The following is an 11,893-nucleotide window of genomic DNA, read 5'->3' on the forward strand; positions in this document are numbered from 1 at the left end:
CTTAACCGTATAAGAATGTGTGTGTGTGTGGTGTGTGAGTGTGTGTGTGTGTGGTTGCGGTGTGTGTGTAAAATAGGTATATACTGTTATGTTTTGTCTGCTTATCTATATTTCTTCCATTATCCGTCTCTTTATTTTTTATCCTCATCCTTTACACCCTAATCGATTCCCATTACTGTGAGGAGAAGTATGTATCTAGGCAAAAAGAAAGGACAGAAACTTTTACCTGGGGCTGAATACTTATTATATATTTCCTTTGTTACATCAGGAGGTGTAGTTAACCCTCGTAATTTCTTCAGCAGTTGAGTCGTCTTGCATGTGACACGAAAAGGGTTTTTTGTGGAAGACCGAAATCTACATTTTCTTTGATTTAATGGGCATATTATCGCCACATGAAAATGCTATCTACTCTGTTTGTCCGATTTTATTTTTCTCTCTGTTTTCTTTCTCACTCTTTTTTTTTTCTTTTTGTCTCTGTCCCTTTTTTCTTTCTTTTTCTTTCTCTATCTCTTTTACTTTTTTTTCTTTTTCACTTTCTATTTTTTCGCTCTCTCTCCTCTCTCTTACTCTCTCTTACACTCTCTTACTCTCTCTCATTCTCTCATTCTCTCTCCTCTCTCTCTCTCTCTCTCTCTCTCTCCTCCCCTCTCTCTCTCCTCTCTCCTCCTCGTCTCTCTCCTTCTCTCTCTCTCTCTCCCTCTCCCTCTCTCTCTCTCCCTCTCTCTCTCTCTCTCTCTCTCTCTCTCTCTCTCTCTTATTGTTATTATTATTATCATTTATTATCATTCATTATTATCACCATCATTAAAATGATAACCATCATCATCATCATCAACATCATTTTCATCACCTTATCATCACCATAATCATCATCATCATCACACCCTCATTTTTCATCACCATCATCATCTACTTTATCACCATCATCATCATCATCATCATTTTCATTACCATCACCATTATCATCATCACTCATCATCACCATCATTATCATCACCATCATCATCTACAATCCCATCATCATTATCATCATCACTAGCAGTATCATTATTCTTTTCATTGTTAATATTTTTATAATGATGATAATAATCATATTGTTATTGTTATTATTTCTATTCTTATCATTATTATTAATATTACTGGTATTTTTTATTATTATTATTATTATTTTATTATTTTTATTATTATTATTGTTATTATCATTATCATCATCATCATTATTACCATTATTATCATAATATTTTCATATGATTTTTGCTTGTGTTTGACATAGTCGAGCATTGTATTACTTTTTTTATTATAATCATTACTTATTTTATTGTCATTATTGTCATTTTTTAGCTTCGTTATTATTATCATCCTTCGAAGTAAGTACACAAGGTAGATCCTAGATTAATCACCTTTATTATTTACACGACCTCCAAAGGGGGTGGGGGTGGGGGTAAGAAGGAAGGTAGAGGGGAAGGGGGAAAGGGAAAGGGGAGAAGAAAGGAGGGGAAGGGAAAGGGAAAGGGGGGAAAAGGGAGGGGAAGGGAAAAAAATGGGGAAAGAAAGGAGGGGAAGGGAAAGGAATGGGAAAGAAAGGGGGGGAAGGGGAAAAGGAAAGGGGAGAAGAAAGGGAGGGGAAGGGAAAGGAATGGGGAGAAGAAAAGGGGGGGGAAGGGGAAAGGAATGGGGAGAAGAAAGGGAGGGGAAGGGGAAAGGAATGGGGGGAAAAAAAGGGAGGGGAAGGGAAGGAATGGGGAGAAGAAGGGAGGGAAGGGAAAGGAAATGGGTAGAAGAAGGGAGGAAGGGGAAAGGAATGGGGAGAAGAAAGGGAGGGGAAGGGAGCTTGAAGAGAAAGGGAGATGGGGAAGGAGAAACGGGGAAGAACTTGAAGAGGAAATTGTTGGGGAAGAGGAGGGGAGAGGAAACCCCAGAGAGAAAATAAGGGTGAAAAAAAGAGGGAAGGAAGGGATAAGGACGAAGGAAGTGGGGGTTTTAGGAGAAAGAGGAGGGAAGGGGGAGGGAGGGTGAATTTAAGGGTAGGTTAGGAAGGAGTAGAGAGGTTTTTTTTTCTTTTTTTGGGGGTTTTGTTTCCTGAAGTTTCCACGCGTCCAGCTGGTTATTATTATTATTATTATTATCATTATTATTATTATTTTATGATTATCATTATTACTACTATTATTTTTACTTTTTATATTGTTATTTTATTGATACTATATCAGTGTTTTCTTTTATCATCATTATCATTATTATTATTATTATTATTATTATCATTATTATTATTATTATCATTATCATTATCATTATCATTGTCATTGTCATCGTCATCGTCATCGTCATCGTCATCGTCATCGTCATCGTCATCGTTATCGTTATCGTTATCGTTATCAATATCATATCAATATCAATATCAATATCATTATTTTATTATTATTATTATTATTACTATTATATTTTGTCAACATTATTATCATGCTTATAATAATTTTTTACCATTACCATCGTATTAGTAATAGTCATTTGTATTATGGCGAATTAATTAAAAACAATCTGTGCTTGAAAAACTTTATTTGCTAAAGCAGTGATATTCTGATTTGTTTATCAAACTGGCAGTTATGCTTGTGTGTCTGTATTTGTATTTGTGTGTATGTGTGTTCGTGAGTGTGCGTGCGCGTTTATTGCGTGCGCGTGTTTGTGCGTCCGTGTGTGTGTGTGTGTGTGTTGTGTGTGTGTGTGTGTGTGTGTGTGTGTGTGTGTGTGGTGTGTGTGTGTTGTGTGTGTGTGTGTGTGTGTGTGTGTGTGTCTGTTTGCGTGTCGAATGGCGAAGAAGCACTCGTGTCTCATCAATCGCACCCTTCGAGGTACGGGAAGGCGTATGTCTGGAAGAAGAGGGAAAGCATTAGCCACAAAATTCCTATGGCCTCGTTCAGGAAATCAGATAAATCGGCCTTACCTATCAGCCATCTTCTAGGATTCTTTGGCGATTTATGTGGATTTCATATCAAATTCTACTTCATTAGATTGAGTTTAAAATCCACGTGTGATGCACCTAATTATTTCTAAAATCAAATGTCATAACAGGAATGATGGAGACTCCCTGTAAACAGCAGGACGACTCACCGTACTGACGGCGAACTCGGGCTCGTAGTAGTCTTAGACGACCACGGTTCCTGGCTTGGTGTTCTCGACCTTCACCTCGCGCAAAATGTTGAAGGTGACGCACACCTCCTCCGCCGTGAACTCCTCGATGTAGAAGGACACTTTGCTGCCGTCCACCTCGTAGCGCTTCACGACCGTGGGGTTTCGCCACAAGACGGCCTTCAGGTCGTCCTTCACAGGGATGAAGCCGGATATGAGGTTCACTTCGATGACAGCCATATTGGACTCGCCGTCCGGCAGGAGGTAGGCGGAGCAGGCGCGGATTCGCTTACGGTTGCATTCTCTCCCGGGGGCGTTGTCAGCGTCGACCTTGAGGCTGAAAGCGTCGCTTGGCTCGGCGTTGGGAATGTTGTAGCGAAGGACAGCCTGCGAGCGTAAAATAAATGGGTTTTAAAGTAAGGGTCAGGCGCTTGCTGTTGGAGGAAACCGTCGTAGGACTGCATGTAAATATAACTCTGAATTCTGAGAGAAGTTCCAAGAGCTCACCTGCATCACGGCGCATCCCTGCCCCTCCATGGTGATCTTCACGTAGGTGGGGAACTCCGGAAGATTCACTTGTTGCTGCAGAAGTTTGTTATCCTCATTAATGGTGAATTCGTGGACAAGATTACCGACAGTGGGTACGGACCGCTTGAACTGCAACTGTTGTGACTGTTGGAACTGCTGCGTTTGTTGGATCTTCTCCGATTCGCGGAAGCTGAAGGATGTCACTGTGGCCAAAAGATCAATCTTCCCCTCATACGTGTTGGTCTCGTAAATGGCCAGGGCTTGCAGGGCCACTATTGTGTCCTACAGAGTGAAATAAAAAGTTTTAATTAGTTAGGTGTACTTAAAAGAGTTGTATGTGTCTTAGATAGGTTTGGTGTTTTTATTGCCATACAGAAAATTTAAAAGTTGATTCATCGATGGTCTCGCAGCAGTGCGACCACCTGCGTGGAGTAGAAGCCTCCGTATCCGTTCCTCTTGGTGGTGATCCACTTGACAATCTTCCTCGCGTCCAGTAGGTACCTCTCGGGATTGGCCATCATGGCCAGGATTGCGTAGCCCGCCGTCTCCACAGCGAGGGAGTTGCTACTGTCTGCAACCAATCATCCAGGCGTTTAGTACGCCCAAACAAGCGATAGAAAGGTAAGTATTCAAATCCAAAAGACAGCAAATGCCTGTTCTTTGGCAATATCGTCGAAAAAAGCGAAAAGGAGAAGCCAGACTCACAGAACTGTCGTTGCAGCTCCCAGTACATGCCCTCGTCGTCCTCGACGGCCAACTCAAGCAGCTGCTGCAGGACAGCCGTATAACGGGGATGCCCGGCCAGGGCAAGGGCGTAGGCCTTGAGGGCGATGGTGTAGGGGTCCCTGGTTGTGTCGTCTGACACGCAGCGCGTCGTTTGGGTGACGATCGGAGCGTCGGCGGGCACGCCGGCCTCGAGGAGGGCGATGAGCACGTAGGCTGTCAGCGGCACGGGCGAGCCCTTGCCCTGTAGTCCTCCCTGAGCGACGAGAAAGCCTTAGATGTGTGTGTGTGTGTGTGTGTGTGTGTGTGTGTGTGTGTGTGTGTGTGTGTGTGTGTGTGTGTGTGTGTGTGTGTGTGTGTGTGTATCTGTATGTATATATATATATATATATATATATATATATATATATATATATATATATATATATATATATATATATATATATATATATATTATATATATATATATATATTATATGTATATATTATGTAATTGTACACCGTACACATATATGTACAAAGCGCTATGAATACTGAAGATATATCTTCAACCAACAACTGTGATGGTCACTCAGCTGAACATCCCAGTCAGTAAGTTTTTCTTATTCAATTTAGATGATGCACAAACATCAAAGAGGCAACACGAAACTGCACCGAGTAAGCGCACCTTGAGACCTTTGCTGATGACCTTCCCCACGGGGATGACACAGCCGCTGCGGTCCAGCTCAGAATTCATCAGCCATTGTCTGGTTCGGTTCAGGCTGATGTCATCGACCTGTGGACAGAAAACGGGAAATCATTTACAAGGGGCCGAGCACAGCCTAAGGTAAAAGAGTTGCGCAACTATTTCAAAAAACGACTTAACGGCGACTCTCTGCAAGTGCCATCACTTACGTAGATGAATTCCTTTGCCTGAGCAAAGGACTTGAGGACGAAGGCCGTGAGCCAAGTTGAGCCGGATTCGTCAGCAGACCCGAAGGTGCTGTAGGAGCCGTTGCTGCGGAGATAAAGCAGTTCCCTTTGGTATCCTGCAGAGAAGTTTTGCGGTAAATTAGTCTTCTGAATCAGCCTTTGAAGTATTCTGCAGAACCACTTATTCCCTCCGTAAGAATATGCTAATTAAGTGAAGACGCTGTTTTGTTATACCTTATTCACTTATTTATTCATCTATTTATTTTTCAACCCATTCAAACAAACATATGTGAAACAGACACACAAGCACCACAAACCCCTACAACAAAACGCAAAACCGAGAAAGACAGAAACACTCGGTACATTCCAAGCAACTCACCCAGCGTCATAAACCTAAGGAGCTTCTCTGTGCTCTCTATTGTATTTTGCTCCGTCGCCGTCAGGTACTGCATCATGTAGATGTTGGGGGCGAAGTTGATCATGTTCTGCTCGCCACAGCCGTAGGGCATACGGATGAGATGGCCGAGTTTCTGTGGGGAAGGAGGTGGTTGCGGAAGTTTAGTTTCTCTGTCTCCCCGTGAAAATTGTTTTCATGTTTCATCGTTTCTGTTTTATTATTGTTGTTGTTTATATTGTTCTCTGATATCTTAATTCTGCTTATTGTTTTTTCTCAGTTGCTTATATTGTTTATTCTGGTATTTCAGTTTTTTTTTTGTGTTTATTATTTTTAAATTTTTGTCTGTATTTCACTTCTCGGGGCTGTAAAGAAGGAGGTGCAACAGCGGGTATATACAGTATGAGTCATATTAATAACGATAATAATATGAAGAAAAAGATCAGTTATGATTATATAGCACTATTAACATTATGATGATGATGATGATGATGATAATAATAACAATAACAATAATAACATGAAAATAATAATAATAATAATAATAATAATAATAATAATAATAATAATAATAATAATAATAATAATAATAATAAAAACTGCTACTTCTACTAATGTTGTTCATGACACAACTGATACTATAATAATATCACACACTCATAAGTTTGGAAAATTCACATGTAAAAGATATTCAAAAGTAAATCAGATAAAAGATAAAAGACAAGAGTATCTGAACTACACGAACCCTACACATATGTTGACATAAATGAAGGAGGTGGAAAATAAATAAATCAATAAAAAAGTGCCGAGAATTCATTCGAAGAAGTGCAAAATCACGCAAAAATGGATGTTGCAATTAAAACAATGCTTAGTCCATCAACGATGTCATTTGACACGTGCAGATTTAATATTATTAACTGGAAACTATCAGAAATTATGAAAATGGGCACTAAACTGATAAAGATCATGACGGGCAATATAATGCGCCATCCAGTGCTGATATAGACAAACTGTGCTTGCCTAGAAAGGAGGGAAGGTTATGGCCCAACAAAAGCTGGCCCACAAGACTGGACGCTACGACACTTTGTTTCGAAACTGAGTGGGAACTTTTATTAAGAAAAAGAAATCAGTGTAAGCGAAAAGGTAAGTTTACAAGAACCATTCCCCCAAAAAAACCTAACTTGATAGAGAAAGAAGGTAAAATCCTTAGGCTCATCATCGAAGACAGCTGGAAACGAAAACCCTTTTTTTAAGGAGAGTATGCCCTGTGTAGCAATGGCGCCCTCGAGACAGAACCCACTAGGGATAAAATCAGAAACAGACAACGTGCTACCCAAGACCAAAGCGCAATCACACGAAATTAGACCCAGAATATCAATTTTGTTACCACTTTGTTCAAACGATGGACCACCTTGAAGCGAGATGTCCTAAAATAATTTAAAGAATAAGACGAAGGTAATTCCGTTAATTCACTGGGAAAATTGCCAACTGCGAAAAGCTATTCTTTATGAACGAATATTAGTACCACCTACATTTCCATGTAATTACCCGACACGCATTAAGAGGATACTGAAAAGCCATAGAGCCGACATTATTGTTAAAGGCCGCAATGATGAAATGTGTCTTTCTAGACTTCTAGGCAACACCGTCGGGCAACTATTTCAATAAAAGACTGTTAAATAAAGTAACTAGAAAGATTTGGATACCATTTTTTTTTTCAAGGCGCATGAAGATAACTTCAGCCCTCGTTTAGTAAATCGGCAGAGGACTAATATATATATATATATATATATATATATATATATATATATATATTATATATATATATATATATACATATACATATATATGTATATGTATATGTATTGTTTTTTTTTTTTTTTTTTTTTTTTTAATATATAATGGCTCCGTCGCTGTTGTAACACGAACACAATTCTAAATAATAATAATGATGATGCCGACACCATCAACATGACAAAACCCCACCGACCTGAAGCGAGAGCGCGAGCAGGTCCCCGACGACCGAGACCCAACCGCGCTCCGAGTCCGGCACGATGCCCAAGGGCGGCGCCAGCTCCCACACCACGGCTGAGTCCGGCTCGTTCCTCATCTCTGTTGATGCGAGTAGGGTGGGGCTTGTTATCATGGGGTGATTGTTATCATGGGGGTGATTGTTATCATGGTGGTGCTTGTTATCATGGGGTGATTGTTATCATGGGGGTGATTGTTATCATGGTGGTGCTTGTTATCATGGGGTGATTGTTATCATGGGGTGATTGTTATCATGGGGTGATTGTTATCATGGGGTGATTGTTATCATGGGGTGATTGTTATCATGGGGGTGATTGTTAGCATGGGGTTGATTGTTATCATGGTTGTGATTGTTATCATGGGGGTGCTTATTATCATGGGGGTGATTGTTATCATGGGAGTGCTGTTAGGGTTCCGTGGTGTGGTTGTTGGGGTGTTATGGTAATGGTTGTTAGGATAGAATAATAGGGATTATTATATTATATTACGTATGCTATTATGCTATGACAGTTGGTGTTAAGGTCTTAAGGAAATGGGTATTATATTATGGTAATGATTGTTATATTGCTATGGGGGTCATCTTGAGGTTGTTTTTATAGCAATAATATTATAATTATCCATGTGTAATAGTCTGATATAAAGGTGTGTCTACCTTGGGAAGTTTGTGCAAATATGTGATATATCCACATTAATATGCTGTTACTTTTTGTTATTGTTTCGGTGGGTGTTTTCAATAAGGTGCTATTTTATTTTTTTAGGTACTCTCATTTCTTATACAGTGCACCTGATTAAGTGAAATTTACGCATGAAACTGGATTTGTTCTCATCATAAAATATGTCATTTACAGTTGAAAGCAGTACAACATTATCACTAATTGATCTTACCATCAGCACACACGTATTTGGAAAACGTCTTTTCTCTTAAAAAGCCCTCGGCTTCTACCTTGATTGGCTTAATCAAGGTGTCTCTGTAAAAATAATAATAATAATAATGATAATAATAATAATAATAATAATAACAATAACAATAATAATGATAATAATAATAATAATAATAATAATAATAATAATAATAATAATAATAGTAATAATAATAATAATAATAATAAATAAATTAATTAATTACAAAATTGATATAAATGAAAAGAGGATTGTTGCATCTCGTCATGAAAACACATTCCCTTTTTCTTTTTCAAAAGTATGAGTGGATGTGCCTAATTCAGAGAGGGAAAATCAAATCACCCTCTTATCAGCAGGAAGATTCTATCCTGAATGGAAAGCAGACGGACGCAGGAAAAGGCAGCGGTCGTACCTCCTCTGAACCGGACGGCCGACGCTGCAGGAAGAGACGCCGCTCGTGTCCGTGAAAGCCGACACTGTGAGCTTGACGTCGCCTAGTGCCAGGGGCCGGATCTTGATCACGTGCACGACCTTATCCTGCGGTGCCACACAAGCCGACCTACGGTTCCCGGCTCCTCGCAACGACGGGTCCTCCACCACCTCATACTCGGGGCTCTCCAGAAGGTGGACCGTCACCTGATGAAGGGGGCATGCATAAGGTTAATCTTTGTAACATAATCGTGTTCTATCTCTCTATCTATTTATCTATCTCTGTCTCTATCTCGATCTCGATCTTTGTCTCTATCTCTCTCCCTCTTCCCCTCTCTCTCTTTATTTGTCCTTCTCCCATTCCTTCTCAATCTTACTCTCCCTCTCCCTCGCCCTCTCCCTCTCCCTCTCCCTCTCCCTCTCCCTCTCCCTCTCCCTCTCCCTCTCTCTCTCTCTCCCGAAGATAACCCCTGTGACCCCAATCGACCCCGAACCCACCGGCAAAGGCTGGAAGAGGTAATTGAAGACTGATATCTTGACGGGAAGGATCTCGCCGCGCTTGACGGAGGGCGGGAGGGTCAGGTCCGTGAAGAAGGGCGTGAAGGCGGTGATGGACACCTTCTCCGACAGCCCGATGCCCACTTCCGGATGGGCGCACACGGCCTTGCCAACCCACTCCGTTATGGTGTCGGGAACAGTCACGCTCTGGCTCAAGACGCCGCTCGACCTGAGTGGGGTTTCAGAATTACTATTCAGGAGGCTGATAGTGATAAGTCTGTCTGTTAGATGGTAATTATTCTGTCTGTCTGATGGTGATTACTCTATCTGAGGGTGATTAGTCTGTCTATCTGGTGATTACTCTGTCAGTCTGATAGTCATTACTATGACTGTCTGACAGTGATTATCATAATATATAGATATGGAAACAGCAACTTTAATAATGGGAATTAGCATGGTGATGATGATGACAATAATGATGATGACGGTGATGATGATAATTGTTATAATGATAAATGTAAGTTGTTCACGGTAATAATATTGATAATTACAGTGGTGATGACGATAATAATGGTAATAATGAGTATAATCACGATAATGATAATGATATCCGCGATGATAACAATAACGATATTGCTGATAATGCTAATGATGAAGGTGATGATAATAGTGATGATGATAATGATTATAGTGATTATGATAATATTAAGAAAAAAAAAATTATGTTAATAATAATTACGATAATAATATCATTACTAATAACAATAATAATGATAATAGTGGCAATAATAATAACAATTACAATGATGAGGATGATAATAATTATCTGACGCTAGTAATAATAATAACGTGTGTATGTGCGTTTGTATAATTACACACATGCATGTATGAATGAATAAAGATCCATTACATCTCATTCTGTGTCCGCGCTTGGAAGCCAAAGTCAACTCACGGCAGCACAACGATGTCCCACAACCATGTCTCGGGGAAACGGGTTCTCGGTCGGTTCTCCCGGTTTGCACTGCCGTCGGCGGGTCCGTCGGGTCCGTCGGGTGCGTCGGGTGAGGCGAATTCGCGGTCCGGAAGTATATCCGGAGCGACGCCGAAGGGCCTACTGTAATGGGGACGGTCGTATATGTCCCATTCTGTAGGGGTGGAAATAACATTAGCTTTTTCCCATTCTGTGCTGAGTTTTAGCTTATTTGGTTTCTTTCTCGATCTGTCTGTCTTTTCGGTCTCTTTCTCTTTCTCTTTTTCTCTCTTTCTCTCTCTCTCTCTCACACTCACTCTCTCTCTCTCTCATTCTCTCTCTCTCTCTGTCTCTGTCTCTCTCTCTCTCTCTCTCTCTCTCTCTCTCTCTCTCTCTCTCTCTCTCCCTGTCTCTCTCTCACTCTCTCTCCCTTCTCTCTCTCTCACTCTCTCTCCCTGTCTCTCTCTCACTCTCTCCTCTCTCCTCTCCTCTCTCTCTCTCTCTCTCTCTCTCTCTCACTAGCTCTCTCTTCTCTCTCTATCACTCTCTCTCTCTCTCTCTCTCTTATGTAGGGGGGGGGGGGTGATTGGGTTCTTTAGATTATGAGGTGATATTTTTAATTTGTTTGTTTTTTGTGTTATATGTATATAACGGTTTGGTGACTCTTGTGACTCTGGTGACTCTACTATTTCTAAGGACGTAAGAAAATGCTTTTACCTGTCATTCTGTCTATCTATCTATCTGTCTATCTTTCATTTTTTTTCTCTCATCTCGCTCTTCCTCCCTTTCTCAACTCACTCTCTTTCCCAATCTTACTGTCTTGCTCAAACTCACTCACTCTCTCTCTTTCTCTCTCTCTCTCTCTCTCTCTCTCTCTCTCTCTCTCTTCTCTCTTCCTCTCTCTCTTTCTCTCTCTCTTCCTCTCTCTCTTCCTCTCTCTCTTCCTCTCTCTCTTCCTCTCTCTCTCCCTCTCCCTTTCCCTCTCTCCCTATCTCTTTCTTGATTTTTCTCCTTACCATCTTCTTCGCAAGGTCTCGTCTCAAGGGTGAAGTCGGAGAAGACGTAGAGACCAGAATCCTGGAATGTTCAAGAAGAACAAATAATAAATAGAAATAAATAATAAACAGAGAACAAATAATAAATCGAAAAGCAACAGAACAGAAACGGGGGAAAAGGATTGACGTTTCGAGTTCGTCATCAGCTCCTCTTCAGACGTAAACAAAACCGAAATGGATCACAAGTCGAGTTTTTATTCCATTTCTATTTTGTTTTTTTGTTTTTTATTTCAAAATTATCAACAGTAAAGTTTTTATTTCATTTCTATTTTTTTTTTTTTTTTTTATCAACAGTAAGTTTGAAAATAATGATAATAATAAAATGAA

General features: G+C 40.4%; 1 protein-coding gene across 1 annotated transcript in view; it reads right to left on the reverse strand.

Moving 5' to 3' along the window:
• Positions 1-2,538: 2,538 nt before the first annotated feature.
• Positions 2,539-11,893, reverse strand: part of LOC119595715 (alpha-2-macroglobulin-like protein 1) — an 18,940-nt gene continuing 9,585 nt past the window's right edge. The window contains exons 14-27 of the mRNA XM_037944824.1: positions 11,528-11,588; positions 10,494-10,686; positions 9,542-9,770; positions 9,027-9,250; positions 8,600-8,682; positions 7,674-7,795; positions 5,669-5,819; positions 5,272-5,405; positions 5,045-5,152; positions 4,360-4,633; positions 4,077-4,225; positions 3,634-3,936; positions 3,109-3,513; positions 2,539-2,867 (exon numbers count right to left, since the gene is read on the reverse strand). Of these exons, the coding sequence (XP_037800752.1) occupies positions 3,142-3,513; positions 3,634-3,936; positions 4,077-4,225; positions 4,360-4,633; positions 5,045-5,152; positions 5,272-5,405; positions 5,669-5,819; positions 7,674-7,795; positions 8,600-8,682; positions 9,027-9,250; positions 9,542-9,770; positions 10,494-10,686; positions 11,528-11,588 (2,403 nt within the window). The 3' untranslated portion in view covers positions 2,539-2,867; positions 3,109-3,141. The remainder of the gene's footprint in view (positions 2,868-3,108; positions 3,514-3,633; positions 3,937-4,076; positions 4,226-4,359; positions 4,634-5,044; positions 5,153-5,271; positions 5,406-5,668; positions 5,820-7,673; positions 7,796-8,599; positions 8,683-9,026; positions 9,251-9,541; positions 9,771-10,493; positions 10,687-11,527; positions 11,589-11,893) is intronic.

Source organism: Penaeus monodon, chromosome 36 (assembly GCF_015228065.2).
Source record: "Penaeus monodon isolate SGIC_2016 chromosome 36, NSTDA_Pmon_1, whole genome shotgun sequence".
In the NCBI taxonomy this organism is placed as follows: domain Eukaryota; kingdom Metazoa; phylum Arthropoda; class Malacostraca; order Decapoda; family Penaeidae; genus Penaeus; species Penaeus monodon.